Genomic DNA, 14,843 nt, shown 5'->3' on the forward strand with positions numbered 1-14,843 from the left:
ACAGATGAATATGACTGAATGAGGATGAATAGTCTCTAGAAGAGGAAAAAAAACCCAGACTTGGATATTAAAGAAGACAAATAAAAGAACAATTCCAATTCTGATGCCTTTTTTTATGATGTCTGTGGTTCAGCTCCATTCACTTTCTGAAAATGTCTCTTTAAATTTGTTTAATCAAACTAGTTTCCGTTTCACTGCACTGGTACGGTGCTTTGCTCTCACTCTCTCACTCTCTCTCTCTCTGACACCGTGTGTGTGTGTGTGTGTCATGTGTGTTGTGTGTGTGCGTGGGTAGCTAGCTCAGCACAGTTGACTGAAACAGCGAGCTCTTGCCTTGTGTGAGAGAAAGGAAAGGTTCGAGGAGGCAAAGTATTGTTTTATTGTTTTAACTTCAGTTCTCCTAATTGAATTTTCAAAGACGGAACCAAACTGTCCAAAGGACTCTCACTTTTCACACTCTATGAGCTATGGGATCCATTCCTGCTGACATAATCAGACTTTTAGAAGGTATTTCCACTTTATTTCAAGTGCAGTTTCAAACACACACTGTCTGTGTTGTTCTGTCATTTGCTACTTTCAACATTAAGACATTTTGATTTAGAAAAAAAAGTAGTTTGTTTTTCTCTCTGATAAACTCAAACCAACTGTTCACATAAAAATGTTTAGTCTGAGTAAAAGTTGTTCTGTCAACACCAGGTAGTGAGGAAATGTGTGATTTGTTACTGAAGCAAAACTGCTGTTGCTAGTAAAACTGCTGACCCTAATCGCGTTTTACATACAAAATGTCTGATGATGATGAAATCTGACTCTTACGTTACGCCTAAACTTCTTTTTCATCGACTTTTAAACGTTGTGATATATATCGAGAACCTGTCGTTTTGACCTCCTGGGTACCCAGAACATCGCGAACAATCATCCTTACCGGTCGTAAGGCTAGCTTTACCGTCATGGTCCTAACAAACAACGTACTTAAAAAAACAACAAAAAAAACCATTGTTCACATATGAAGAATTCCGTTGTTTCATTAATGTATGATTGGGTTAGATACAAAGGAAACATCAAACATGTTCCATGAAGTCTACTCCTTTTGCATATGCAGGACCCTACCAAGAGGCCCTTTGACAAGTATTTGCATGCATCTAGACATTATGTAGTATTAAAATCAGGGAGCAAGCACACAAAATCAGATAAGAGGGTCACATTTCCCTCTGGTTAACAGATCAGAACGTGTTTCTTTTGGTGTGTATAGTTTTAACTGATGCTCTGCTCACATTCATATAGACCATTATAAAGGTGTTCACAAAAATCTTTTTTTTTTTTTCTCTCTCAAGAAATTACTTTTAGCATTTTTGCATTTGTGTTTAGAGATAATAATCATTACAGTGAAATCAAGCTTTCAGTTTTCATTTTGCAATACTCTATGGCTTTTATTGTCTGTCCTGTCAATGAAGGTTGAGTGACGCTGGATTACCAGTGTAATGTGCCATTACTGTCTGTCTTGAGTGACATTCATTTTCACACAGACTGTGAGCTGTACGTGTCGAGTATCCTTCAGGATGAAGACCTCGGTGAACACGCTAAGGAAACGAGGGATATCTTGCTGAGGAACTTTCGTGTCGTCCACAACAGGTAAAGTCTGTCAGCGCCTCACTCCCTTCACTGTGTCACACAGTTCAGTCACACCATTAATGTGCTTATTGGATAAGGCATTTTCTTTTAAACAGCACAGTTCTCACAGGGGTTGCTAACATGCCATCGCATTTGCTGAGACTCAAAGAAAATTTCATAGGTTTTAGAATTGGAAATGTTAAGCACGTGCCTGATATTTTTTTTAAAGGCAACAAAATCTTGAAAGTATTTCTCATCGGACCCACTTCTCGTGTGGCTCACCTTTTCACTTTATCACGGAGGAAAAAAAAGAAACCCATAAAGCCATTAAAACAAATAACACTATCAAAAGGAAAGAGTATAGAGGCCATTGCACTACTTCGAAGAAGTGATTCACAGCAGCATCACCAGAGAAGAAAACTGAAGAAACCTAACAGACAGGAAGTTGTGTGTTTTTTTTTTTTAGAGCCATTGTCTTTGGTTTCTTTCTTTAAGTGCAAAATGCGGGTGCATGCATGCGCTGCACCCTTTTGCCTCCTGTTGTGGTTTTCTGATCTGTGATGGAGAATCTCAAACGCTGTCTTACACAATGGATGCAACGTGCTCCTATTGTTCTAACGTAGTTCCACTGTAGAAATCTGCAATCCTTCTTAACCAGGCTATTAAAATAAACGCACACACACACACACACACACATATATATATATATACCATGACAGTATGACAGTTTTCACCATTATGTAAATCACATAGTGTTTCAACATCACTGATTTGGTTCATTTTCTGATGGTAAGAGACATTAACACCAAACGTAGCGAGAGGGAAACCTTTCAGAAACATTTGATAAAGAAACAAACACTTCCATTGAATGTTTGCTTATTTATTTATTTATTTTTTAGTTATTGTGTTGTTCAAGCACTGTTATAAGGTAATTTATCTGCTGTGCTTTCATTAAGCCATTTGATTCCATTGAACTTTTTGTCTTCTTTTGCAGAAATCCACATGTGTTCCCTTACAGATGTAAGTTGGCATTTGTTGCATAACCTCTTTTTTTCTTCTGGTACCATTAGCATGACTTTTTTTTTTGAAGTGAGACATTCACTGTGAGGTGGAGTAATTTGATTTCATACACTGCAACAACCCCCTCATCTCTCCCTGTACTCTTTTGGAGTGGGACTCTTTGGCGTGCAGCCCTGTTGGCATTGCAGGCTTTGAAAGAGGCTATTGAGACATAGAGTGTGTTTAGGGAAATCATCTGCTTCCCCTGTCCCTTTGACAGATTGGCCATATTACCTATCTAGGTAGCAGGTCAAATTTGTTTATAAAGGCAAATGTCAAGTGTTTCCTTATCTACAGGTACTTTATTAAGAAGTGAAAAAAAACCCCCCATCCTTAACTGTTTAACGACAATTAAAATTACTGATATGTGCTGAAAGTCAAACAGTCCCCTTTTTAAACGGCAGGTTGTGTAAACTCGGAGTACACTTGTTTACCCGGTCCACAGTTGGCCGCCCGTCTTTCCCATGCATTTCTCGCTACTCCATCCCACGCGCTGAAAATTACATAGAAATATCTGACTGTAGAGTAGCAGGAAATCGTGTTGCCCACAGACAAGGCAAGGTGGAAAAAAAAACCACCCTCAGTTTTTTTTTTTTTTGTTGTGTTTAGACATCTTCTGTTTGTGCTCACAGCAGAAAGGAAACGAGGAAATGAATCGTTTTTGAATAATAATGTGATGAGTAGGCCGTACACTTTTTTTTTTTACTCTTCAACTCTCCCAGCCTACTTAGTTTATTTACTTCTATTTAAAATAATGAGGTAGAATCAGTTATTGTTAGACTGCTGTTACACTGCTTTTTTGCCTGCATGGTTTCTTTGAAATCAATTCTTTCTAATAGGAGAGAGAAGTAGTTCAGTCAGTTGTTGCTAATCAGTTACTCCCACTCACATTTTTTTTCCTCTTGGTTTGCGCGTCATTGTTTAATCCCCCCTCAGACGTATGAATTTACCGTGCGTCTGATTCTTTTCCCTTATCTCCTCCACTCAGCGCAACATGAGGACAGTTCGGACGACAACCACAGCTCCAGCCTGGGCCGCTCTGCTCCCTCTGACGACATGTCGGTGGCGTCCGACTACCAGGAGGATGTCGCCCAGGAGTGTGAGTAAAATCACCTCTCTTGTGTGTGATCGTGTTGGCGTGATTATGATTTGTTATGAATGTTCAAGGCATTTGCACGTAATTGTATGATTTACACGGGCAATAGCACATTGTGGTTCGGTCATTTGAAGGTGCATTGGACTGTTGTTATTATTGTTTGGGAAAAACAATAAGTAGACACAGCGTTTTTGGAGGTGTTTGGTAACAGATCGCCCCCTGGTGGATTCCCACAGCAGAGTTTGGTGCCGCATTGTATTACGACAGGAGGAGAGGAGGGTGTGAATTAGAGAAGGTGTGAGGGTTGGTGGGTTAGTGGGTGTCATCCATGTCTGGATGTCAGCACAGATTACAGGAAGAGCTCTCTCTAGTGGTGCGACAAACAGGTTGAGTCACGGTGTGTTTGCCTGTGTTGTTCCTCACAGTGTTATTAGAGTGATTAACTTGCCCGAGTTTCACGCAAAAAAACCTTCACCTTCACCATTCTCATCTAACCCCACTTAACACATTACAGAAATCAGCACTAAGATCACTTCTATTAAAGCATGGATATATAATTGCCCCTCTGTGCTTTTCTCTGCTGCATCAGAGAGAATTTGTGTGTATGTTTAAACATGTGTAGACTATAAGAGAGAGAGAGAGAGAGAGAGAGAGAGAGAGAGAGAGAGAGAGAGAGAGAGAGAGAGAGTGAGTGAGAGTGAGAGAGAGATGACCTGACCATATGTGTCGGTTTTATCCGCTCTCCAGTTCAATGGATCGACTGGTCTGTATTTGAGAAGCTGGTGTACACAGAGCCCATGATGTATCTGTTGCTTCAGGCAACAACAATGACTGATTATGGTCAATTCCTCTGCTACCAGCTGGGCCTGAAACTCTAGCCTGTAACTGAGGGCCAGTATCTGCTCTCCTTTCTCTCACAATCGCTCATTTAACACAGCAGACATGAGGAGAGCACAAACACACACCTAAACAGAATCATCTATAGACATAGATTTAAACAGATAGATAGATAGATAGATAGATAGATAGATAGATAGATAGATAGATAGATAGATAGATAGATAGATAGATACATACATACATACATACATACATACATACATACATACATACATACAGTATGTACATATATACATAGTTCTCTGTTGCTTGGTTTTCTTTCTTTCTCTCGCATTCCAGAAGAAAAACAACCCTCGAGCAGTTTTCTGGTTAAAAACAGGAGAATGAGGAAGAGGGGACAGGATGATGGCGTGTCTCTAATGAACGCAGCTGCTTGGCAGTGGGAAGTGGGGTTTAATTGAATTTGAAGTTCTTAACACACTTTGCTCTCTCTTTCTCTCTAACGACCAAACTGTACAGCGTAGCGTTGGCGTCCTGGTAGGTTCCCCCTCTCTCTCCCCGGGTGTTTATCTAGTCCATTTGTGGCATGGATTCATCACCATTCCTGAGGACTTTTTTTTTCTTTTTCTTTCTTTCTTTTTTTTTTTTCTTTTTTTTTTGATGTATGTGTCTATGGAGAAAGCCTCGCTGGTGTCAATGGGGAAGGACTCGTGTGAGGATTCAGTTGAATGAAAATGTGTTGCTCTCTCTCTCTCGATAAAGCTAATGACCAGAGAGGGCAAGTGCAGTTCAGGGTTCATACGGAGTTCACCACTTTGGAACCTCATATCAACTCTTTTACCAACCCTTCCAGGAGACTTTTCTGTGGCTTGTGTAATGTGACCAATAAGAAACGAATATGTATATATATCTGTATATAAATATATATATTTATGAAAATGGATTCTGAAATGCCTTATGTGTGGCTGCTGTTCAGTCATTCAAGACATGGATTTAGTGTTTATTTTCTCATTTTCCCCCAAATGCAATAATGATACATACAACTCTCCCTCCCCTCCCCCCTCCCCCAAAAAATTACCCCACACTGAGAACCCACACTGGGAAATAAATGTGTGTGTGTGTGTGTTTGTGTGTGTGTGTGTGCGTGTATGTGCGCGCGCGTGACCGTTGTTTTTTGATTCCTGATAGATTATTTTTTTAAGCTCAACTGGCATGCACACACTCATGTGGACACACACACACGCGCGCAGAGAGAGAGAGAGAGAGAGAGAGAGAGAGAGAGAATCATACACATTACTACTGCATAAGTAGGCTGATAGGTTCCTGTGGTTCTTACATTCCGAGCAGGCGTATTTTAGTTGAGGGTAAATCTAGTTCAATTCCTTTTCTTTCAACCTCTTGCTGATATCACAGACTGCTTAGTTGAGAGGGAGGGTGGAAACGGACTCTACATGTCTATCTGTGCTGTATCCAAACCAGGAGGTGGAGAGGGAGGACAGTCAACTCTCTGGTGGGAGGAGTTAGTGTTATTTCATTTACAGGGCCACCCCCTCCTCCCCCCTTCCAGCCCCAGAGACTGGCTTGACACCAGATTTGTTCTAGCTGACAGGAACAGATGGACGCACCATTGTCAGTGGGCCTGTCTGTATGGTAATGTGAACGGAGTTTCACCTGCAGACCGCGGGTTTGGCCCGAGCGTGCCTGCAGCCCCTCAGCGGCCTCGTCTGGTTGACAAGCTCCCAGTACCAGCTCTGCTTCTCCCAGATAGGAAGTCCTGGTAAACAGAGGGTAGGCGGAGCTCCTGATTATGTCAGTTCGCAGTTAGTCAGGTCAAGTTTAGGAAACGTGGAGGAAAAATTATAACGTGACAGTAGGGACTCTGTGGTGTCTTAATGAACCGTAATGAGAATTCCTCTTTTTCTCTTCCTTAAAATAGGTTATCTTACCAAACTGAGAAATTATTTTACAGATAACAAAAAAGAATAGTCCTCCTTTTTTTGAAGAGTGTATCGTTTGGGTAGGTGAGTGTCCGTGTAGTGTAACAAGGCGAGAGTAGTATGTGTACGATGGTAGCTGTGCAGTATCGGAGCACGCACATGGTTAGACCTCTTTGTGTCCGTTCGCTGATCAATGTCTCGAAACAAAAGCAGCTTTCACATCTCTGTTATCTGACCCTACCGAGTGCCAACAGACAATAAAGAAGCAACCAATTAGCTCTTAGGAACGTCGCGTCAGTTCAGCCGTACTTCGCTCACAAATGACGTCATCGAGATGCAAATGAGATTTTTTTTACCGGGGAGCTTGTGGGCGCTAAATTAATGGGGTATCGTAGTTGGTAAATGGATTGATATAATTGATCTCTGGAGAGTTCAAAAGGAGGTTTCACAATGAATAAGCAATTTTTTTGTTTGCCAATTAAGAGTCTTCCTGTGGGATAAAAGGGAACAACTCGATGTTGCAAACGTCTTTGTCACTGACTTCACTCGTATTCTTTTTCCTTCGGGGTTTCCAAATATTGTGGCGAGTCAATATTACGAAAACAGTAATATTCTCTGTATGTCTGAGATCCATACAGTGCATTTTGACTGCTTTTATTATATTGTTATTCTCATAGCTATGCTCTTACACAATTAGAATTGCCTGTAAAAATATGAATACATTAATACTTACAATCTACAAAGCACTGGGACTTTTGATCAGTTAAGTAACTGCTAATCCAAATTAGGCCCTTACATCAATTTCTAAAACAAACGGATGGCCTAGCCCTTCTTCCTCCAGTAGGCTACCGCTATTTAGAGGGCTACGTCGCTTCTTCCTTCTAATAAACTTTTGACCCTCGGGTCCTGAGCTGGTCATTCCGTGACCTATCTGAACTCTGTCTAGAGTAACTACGTCTGCATTATTGACCTCTATCACCATAGCAACAGCTGGGTTCAGATTAAGTTTCTAAGGGCAGGAATAGCCTAACGAAAAAAAAAGTTCGTGATTGCGATTGCTGTGATATTTTGTTGTATTTGTTGTGTTTATCTCATATCCTATCCGTCCTTGGTTCTCGGTATATAGCTGCATCTTTATTCATCAACTCATTTTCCTCGAGAATATTTGGGTACATTTAATAGGGCCGGGGTGCCAGTCACCAGTCGGATGCGTCGGGCACGTTAGATGACTCTGCTAAAGTGTCTCCATCTTTTTCCTATAGTCTTTTTGCACTCCTCCTCTTTTTTCCCTCCCTTTATTTTCCCACCACACATTAATGAATTGAAAAGGACACGTTTATTAGATTCAAGTATCCTCTCCACATTTCTGCCACTGCCATCCGGGTTCAAAAGTTCACACAACTCCCAGAAGGCTACTGTGCTGCAGCAGATGATGACCCCCCCCCCCCACCTCCCACCTCCACCCCAGCCCCGCACCTCTGTCTCTCTCCCTCTCTCTCTCTCCCTCTCTCTCTCACGGACTCCCTCCTCTTTTTCCTGTAATTTCATCATTAATCTCAAAGACTCTTTCTCTCTCAGTCGCTCATACACTGCCTGCTGCAGAGTGTGGTGGGTGTGTCAGGTTTTAAGTGTGTTAAGATTTTAAGTACAATGCTACACAATTTTCTTTCAACCCCATCCTGTGCTGTGCTATGATCTAAAACCTTTTTACAGCAATGCTGGGCTCAGTCTTTGAAGTCATCTCTCCTCTCATTGTATTATTGTACTTTAGTATAATAAGCATATCATATGTTATACTTTTTCATTTACCATATTTAGAGTCTTTTTGTAATGTTCAAAAAATATATAGTAATAAGCATAGGAAATACGCATTTAATATGACTACATTTTTTTTTTCTCGAACCGTCTATATTATAGACAAATGACAAAACTGTTCAATGCCATGGGTTCATGTGGAGGTTAGCCTTCCCAGGTACCTCCACTTCTCGCTCCCCCTTTGCCGTCTTGCAAATGAGAATTTGATTTTTCTCTCCACTGGATTCCATTTCTGGAGATTGATGAAGTTTCAGTGCGTGGTCCAGGTGGCCCAGCGCTTTCACAGTGAAATGAATGAGCACTCTGTAGGTGTATCAGTCTGTGGTCTCAAAGGAAATGCAGGAGGCATTTCGGTTTTAAGTTTTAACTGTATGCAGATTAGCTCTTGTTTAGTACAGACGTGCTGTACTGGATTTGTTAGGAATACTGTACACATTAAACTGTAGCGTTCAGCATTCTCTGCCTGATGGAATTTGGGCTTTTTATTGGTTAGCAGGGAAGGAAGCAGACGTGTGGCTTACTAATTAGAAGAAGTAAAGTGTACCGCTGGTAATGAACTGTGAAAAGACAGTCATCGTAGGATGCAACTTAATGGAAGTATCCAGACCTTTTTTTAACAGGTGTAGTTTGTGAAATTCGTTTGTCTTTGTTCAGGTCAGGTCATCACAGTGTTGTAGTTGAGGTATTTGCTTGTTCACTCACAGTCTGTTTTTAAGCTCTTGCCTGTGAAATTTAAGCTTTTAAAAGTTGTGTCTCCTGTGAGAAACATTGTCTAATTCAGGAGCTATTACTAAGTACAGTTTTTTTTTTTTTTTTTTTTTTTAAAAAGTACTTTTTAAAAGTGCTTCAAAACTGCATAGAAAAATTTAGTTGTTCCTGTTTTAGTGCAGTCTGTACTCGGGTCCGTCTTAAACAAATTTAATACTAAGAAATGGTAACAGGTGAAAGTACAGTCTCTGAGGTATTTAAGAGTCCTTTGCAAAGCACATATACATTACCCACATATGCATTAAGCCAAAGACCGTTTATGATGAATGTGGCTAGAGACAAGAGGAACAGCGCGGCACATGAAAAGAACTCAAAAAAAGTTTGTCTGTTGTCGCTTTGTTTGTTAAAATGATAGTCTACACAATTAGTAAGTTGACGAATAGAGACCAAATAACTGGATTTAGATTATGTTGTACAAGTAGGCTGCTGTTACGCTTTCACAAAATATTCGACGTCTACTTACATTCAGGAAGTAACTTGTTGCCTCATATTGATTTGTTTTTTGTGAGGCCAAGTCATCGAGTGATAACGGAATTAGCTACCTCTGTAAAACAGAGCACGACAGATAACAAAATCATGAAGTTTTGTATTTAAGAGTCTAACAAGCTTTGAGTTGATTATGCTAGTTAATGATACTGATTTTGTTTTTCTGTCCATCTCAGGTAAACACTATTCCTTATATAAGTTTCAGAAACAGCCATAAATATTAAACACATCTCACTTGTGCTTAACATGGGAAATATAGTTACTCGGGACGATAAAAAAAGTGAATTGCGGAATATGATAACGATCAATCCTAACAGCTGCCATTCTATGAACCATGAGAGAAAAAGTGATGGGATTCCACAGGTACTCACAGTTCAGTATACTAGGAAACTTTTCAAGGCTGTCTCGATGGCATCAAGAAGTAGCAAGAAAGACTTTCACTAAATACATTACAGGAGCTTATATAGCTCACATATTTTATTTGAACACTCCTCTCCCCCAGTCAGCCAAACATCCTCAGCAGAGTTATCGCCGTACAAATTAAAAAGACTTTAACCTTTTTGTAATTCAACGGAAGTTTCTCATTCTAACCGTAACCGATTATTTTATTGTTCTTGTCAGGTTTTCAGAGTTGGTTCGGAAGTTGCCTGTTTATAAGCATGCTCGTGTCTTACTTAAGATGCCCGAGTTTTACTTATTGTTTGTGTGTTTTTGTGATAATTGTTTGCCCTTTATTACGAGATCTAGGACAGTCAAATATGAAAAATAAAACCCCGATCGATTTACATATAATAATAATAACAATAATAACAATAATAATATGCAGCATTTATTATTATTATTATTATTATTATGTTTCTGTTTTGTTAAATCGTTGATCTAAAAGTATTAACTTGCAGACGAAATTATGATAAATGGAATTCTAATCGTAATTTTAATTACTTAAATACTTTATGTGTTTCTTTGCGAAAGCAATATGTATGTATATATGTATTGTATTTATGTCCATATTTAGAATTCATGTTGGTTTCAACTTCTATAAGAACACAACGCCTCCTTGTGGGCTTCTGCCTGTGTATAAAATCTATGGCGTCTCTTTTCAAAACCACTGTTAGAAATTACCATTAGTGGCTGACGTGTTTGGGACAGTGTACCATCTACAGACGGTGGGGACTGCAGTAATTTAAGACCTCTGGGCTATAGCCCATAATTATACCCGCCCCAAACCAACATTTTTCTAGTGTTCACTACGCGGTCATAAATCCCTTTTTTGACAGTCAAAAATGTGGAATGTTAATTAATAGGCTTTAAGTCAAACTTTGCAGCCTTAGGTCGCACTACTTGTCTGACGTACGGAGCTTATCAAGCGAGTCTTGATTTACTGTCTTCCGACAACATACACGTGTATGTGTTTCACAGGTAACCAAAAACATAAATTAAGAGGGCTTGGTGAAGAAAGTGTCTATTACGAGCTCATGTTATATAGGCTACTCTAGACATTGCTAATGTCAACACCTGTCATCTCAGCGGCCTAACGTTTTCCTCTCCACAGTGACGTGCTTGAGACGTCTGTAGCAAAATATCGGAAGAAAATGTGGTGGAAGCCCTAAGAAATAGATTAAGCAACCCTCAGAAATAGGTTGTTTTAACTCTCAATACGTAGTAATTTCTGTAGAATTATCTGGGCGTTTGTCGTTTGAAAGCACAGCGTTTTTTTCGGTTGCGTTTCTTCTGAGCTCAGCCACACTACATTATGTTTGTACCAAGATGATTAGATTGACACGTTACCGATTTGTAAACAGACTTATTGTCTTATCATATCATATATCACATCATATCATATCATATCATATCATCATCCTCGTCACTGTCTAAGGAGTCTAAAAATATGTTATATTTTATTATCTGTCTCTCATGATCACCCGTGTTTTGGTCGTTTTTGCCTGGCAGTTTATACGTTGTCATTCGGTTTCCATGGTATGGATCGAAATGGCCGCGGTAGAACACAGCTTAGAATATTCACAGGCCTGAACAGAGGGGTGCTTATGGTTTTGCGGTCCTCCACACTAGTTTATAAATCTCCTTCATTCAGAGACTTCTCCTTGTCCACACTTTGCTTAATTGGAAGATTTTATTAGAGTTTATAAAGAGAACCCCTTTGCATGGATTCACACAGAGTGGTTATTCTGAATGGCTGAGTTCTCAGAGCCCACAACTGTGTGTAGCAAGTCATTGTACTAAGATTTTATGCTGTGTGTGGTTGTCATATAATTTACTTGGCATGACAAAATAAATTCAGAGATGTTTTTCACTGTAAGGTATGATTGTGCAGTTTGAATTAGTGTTTCAATTCAAACTTTTAAACTTCTTTTTTTTTTTGTGGTTTTTACTTTTGTGTTTATTTTCACGGTTTCTCTAAATTTACACAGTTATGGTACAACACACAATTTTGTCCTTATTTCCGATGGACTACAAATAGGCCCATAAATATATAACAGTCTGTTTTAGAACATAAAAGCCTCTGTAACCTGGTTTATTATTATTATTTTTGTCATCGCTATTTTCTCCTTATTCAATCTTTTATGTTTAGGGTACATTTTTGCTCCCAAATCAATCTATTTTTCAGCCGCGATCCTTGTTTTTGTCATATTTACACTCGAGGGCCAGTGCTCTGCCAACGTCTCCCGTGGTATTACAGAATTATTGTATTTGCCGTTAAACTTTGAACAGGTCTCATAATCTCCATGAGACAAAATTTATTGGTCTCCAGCCTCTGTTTTGTGTTTTTTTTTTTTATGAGGGAATCCTTTTCTGTGGCTCTACTCAGTATCCCCGCTATAAACTGGCTTCCTAATGTGGTTTTTAAGGCTGGTGTTGCATGAGAGCCCTATGGTATGGCAAACCAAACAGTTTCCCACACAGAGAAACACAATGACCGAGTCTACATGACTGTTCTTAAACGAGAGACATACGGACATGGTGCCAGTTTTGATTTCTGTATTGACCAACAGCGTATTTTAGAACATTTTAATGCATCTTTCCCAGCATTTAGAGGCTGTAATAATACATTTATATGACGTGATATTCCTATGTTTGCATCAAACAGCATAATCACCTGTTGGTGAACGGAGCAATATAGAAATAATTTTGGCATGGCAGTATTTTTATTCTCTTCTTCTTCTTCTTCTTCTTCTTTTTCCTCTTCCTCCTCTTCTTCTTTTTCCTCTTTCTTCTTCTTCTTGCTTTTCTTCTTCTTTTTCCTCCTTAAAATCAAATTTCTCTCACAATTGAATTTTCCATCAACCCTCTCATTTACGTATCTCTCTCCCTGTCCCCTGTCCCCCACCCCCCCACCCCCCGGTCTCTCATTCTCATTCCTTCACTCTTCTTAACCTTCCAAACATCTCCCATGACGGAAGAGTGCACAGAGACCACCGTCTCCTTCTTTAATAAGGAAAAATGTATCAATTTAGTATCGAGTATTGGTGTGGCTATGTGGGTGAGTGTATTTGTGCAAAGCTTGGGTGGGAGGGGTGGGTGGATGGGGGGGGGGGTGTGTGGTAGAGAGGACACTTTGAGTGGATCTTTTATCCTAATCAAGTACAGAGCAGTAGAGTATAGCAGCCCCTGCTCTCTCCATCTCCCTCTGATCAGCATTCCTCCCCTGTCTCAGCCCTCCCCCCTCACCCCCCCCCCCCCCTCCACACAGGGACCCCCATGCCTTCTGCTTCACCTCATCACTAGGGTTCACTGTGGGGTCAGCCACAGAACCCATGTCTCCATCAGATGCAGCAGTTTCTCTGCTGAAAGACACGGGGAAAGGCCACAGTCCTGATAGAGTTACCACTGATCTTTTAAGCCTTTCAGGATTTGTCTTTGAAAGTCATCTACCATTAATTCCTGGTGGATAATGAATAGCAGTTTGTAATGGAAGGGAAAAAAAGACAGCGCGCTGATGGATAGCAATAATATCATCTACCTGTTTTATTTTTAGACACAACTGTATGTCGGTGGTCTAAGGTTGTCTATTTGTACGGTCTGTTCTAAGTCAAATGAAATACATAGAAGGCAAATGTTCCGCTATGACACAGACTGAAGGGTACGTTGGTGTTTTAGTTGGCAGTTATGAATCTAATCAGTCAGGGCACAATGCGGTATACTGTCATATTCCTTTCTCCACATGAAAGCTTCTGTTTGGCACCTGCTCATGCTTTCTATAAATGGACTAATATTACAACCAACACAATTGTGGCAAAAGAAAAAAAAAACAAACAAAAAAAACACCCACACTCACCAAATGTTTTCATAATTGACTGTCAGCCCAGGTGTTTGGAGACCGAAATGCTTGTTTTTGTTGTTTGTTTGGTTTTTTTTTTCACCGTACATCCTCTGTACAAATGTGTCATCTGGTGTACCTTACATTGCCAGCATTTAAAGATGACTTAGTCCCTTACCTTATGATTCCAAAGATTGTACAGCCCATGCAGAAAATAGTGTTTTCATGGGACCTCAGCAATGCCGCAACATATTTACCACGTAAAGCATTAGTCAGATATAGAACCACTTCCTCACCCAGTACCTCCCTTCATTTTCATTCACTTGTATGCCAGCCTACAGATGGACTTTTATCCAAACTAAAGTGGAATTTAATGGGAGACTACATTAACTCCCTCAGGCCACAGTGAAATCAATCACCTTTTTACTGCTGGATCAACTGCTGAGCACATAACGCCACGCTGTGAGGGTGATAATAAGTAGGGGGAGAGAAAATCGTCAAATTTACGGCTCAGATGCGCACAGCTGTAGCAACTCGGAGCCTCTGCAAACTAGCTTCACATTTAATCAGAACCGTTGGCCGTGTATCGGTTCGGTTACGGTGCCAAAGGATATTCTATAAATCTGCTTGTTTCTCATTAATATCACTGTATTTGAGACCACAATTTAACAGTTTGGTCAAAAGTTTCGTCCAACTGAAACATTCAAAAGTTGTCAGTAAAGAGTAATCCTTTTTTTTTTCGCCGTGGCCGGTCAAAGCGAACTGATACTATACGATTCCTGCGCCTTGGCTCACGGCCTTCGTGCGGCGTGCTGATTGGACTGGCATCGCACACCGCTCTGGTGCCCAGCAGACCCCCTCCTGTGGTATTTCTCCCCGCCTCTTGGCCGCCGTGGCACTGATAAACATCCCCTTGCGTGGCACACTCGATGCCCTCCGCCCACCAATCATAGTCTGC

General features: G+C 40.3%; 1 protein-coding gene across 1 annotated transcript in view; it reads left to right on the plus strand.

The window, feature by feature from the left end:
• The first annotated feature begins 467 nt into the window (after positions 1-467).
• The window catches only part of skap1 (src kinase associated phosphoprotein 1), a 30,229-nt gene continuing 15,853 nt past the window's right edge, over positions 468-14,843 (plus strand). The window contains 3 exon segments of the mRNA XM_030775861.1: positions 468-507; positions 1,524-1,661; positions 3,656-3,766. Coding sequence (XP_030631721.1) covers positions 468-507; positions 1,524-1,661; positions 3,656-3,766 — 289 coding nt within the window.

Source organism: Chanos chanos, chromosome 5 (assembly GCF_902362185.1).
Source record: "Chanos chanos chromosome 5, fChaCha1.1, whole genome shotgun sequence".
NCBI classification, from domain to species: Eukaryota; Metazoa; Chordata; class Actinopteri; order Gonorynchiformes; family Chanidae; genus Chanos; species Chanos chanos.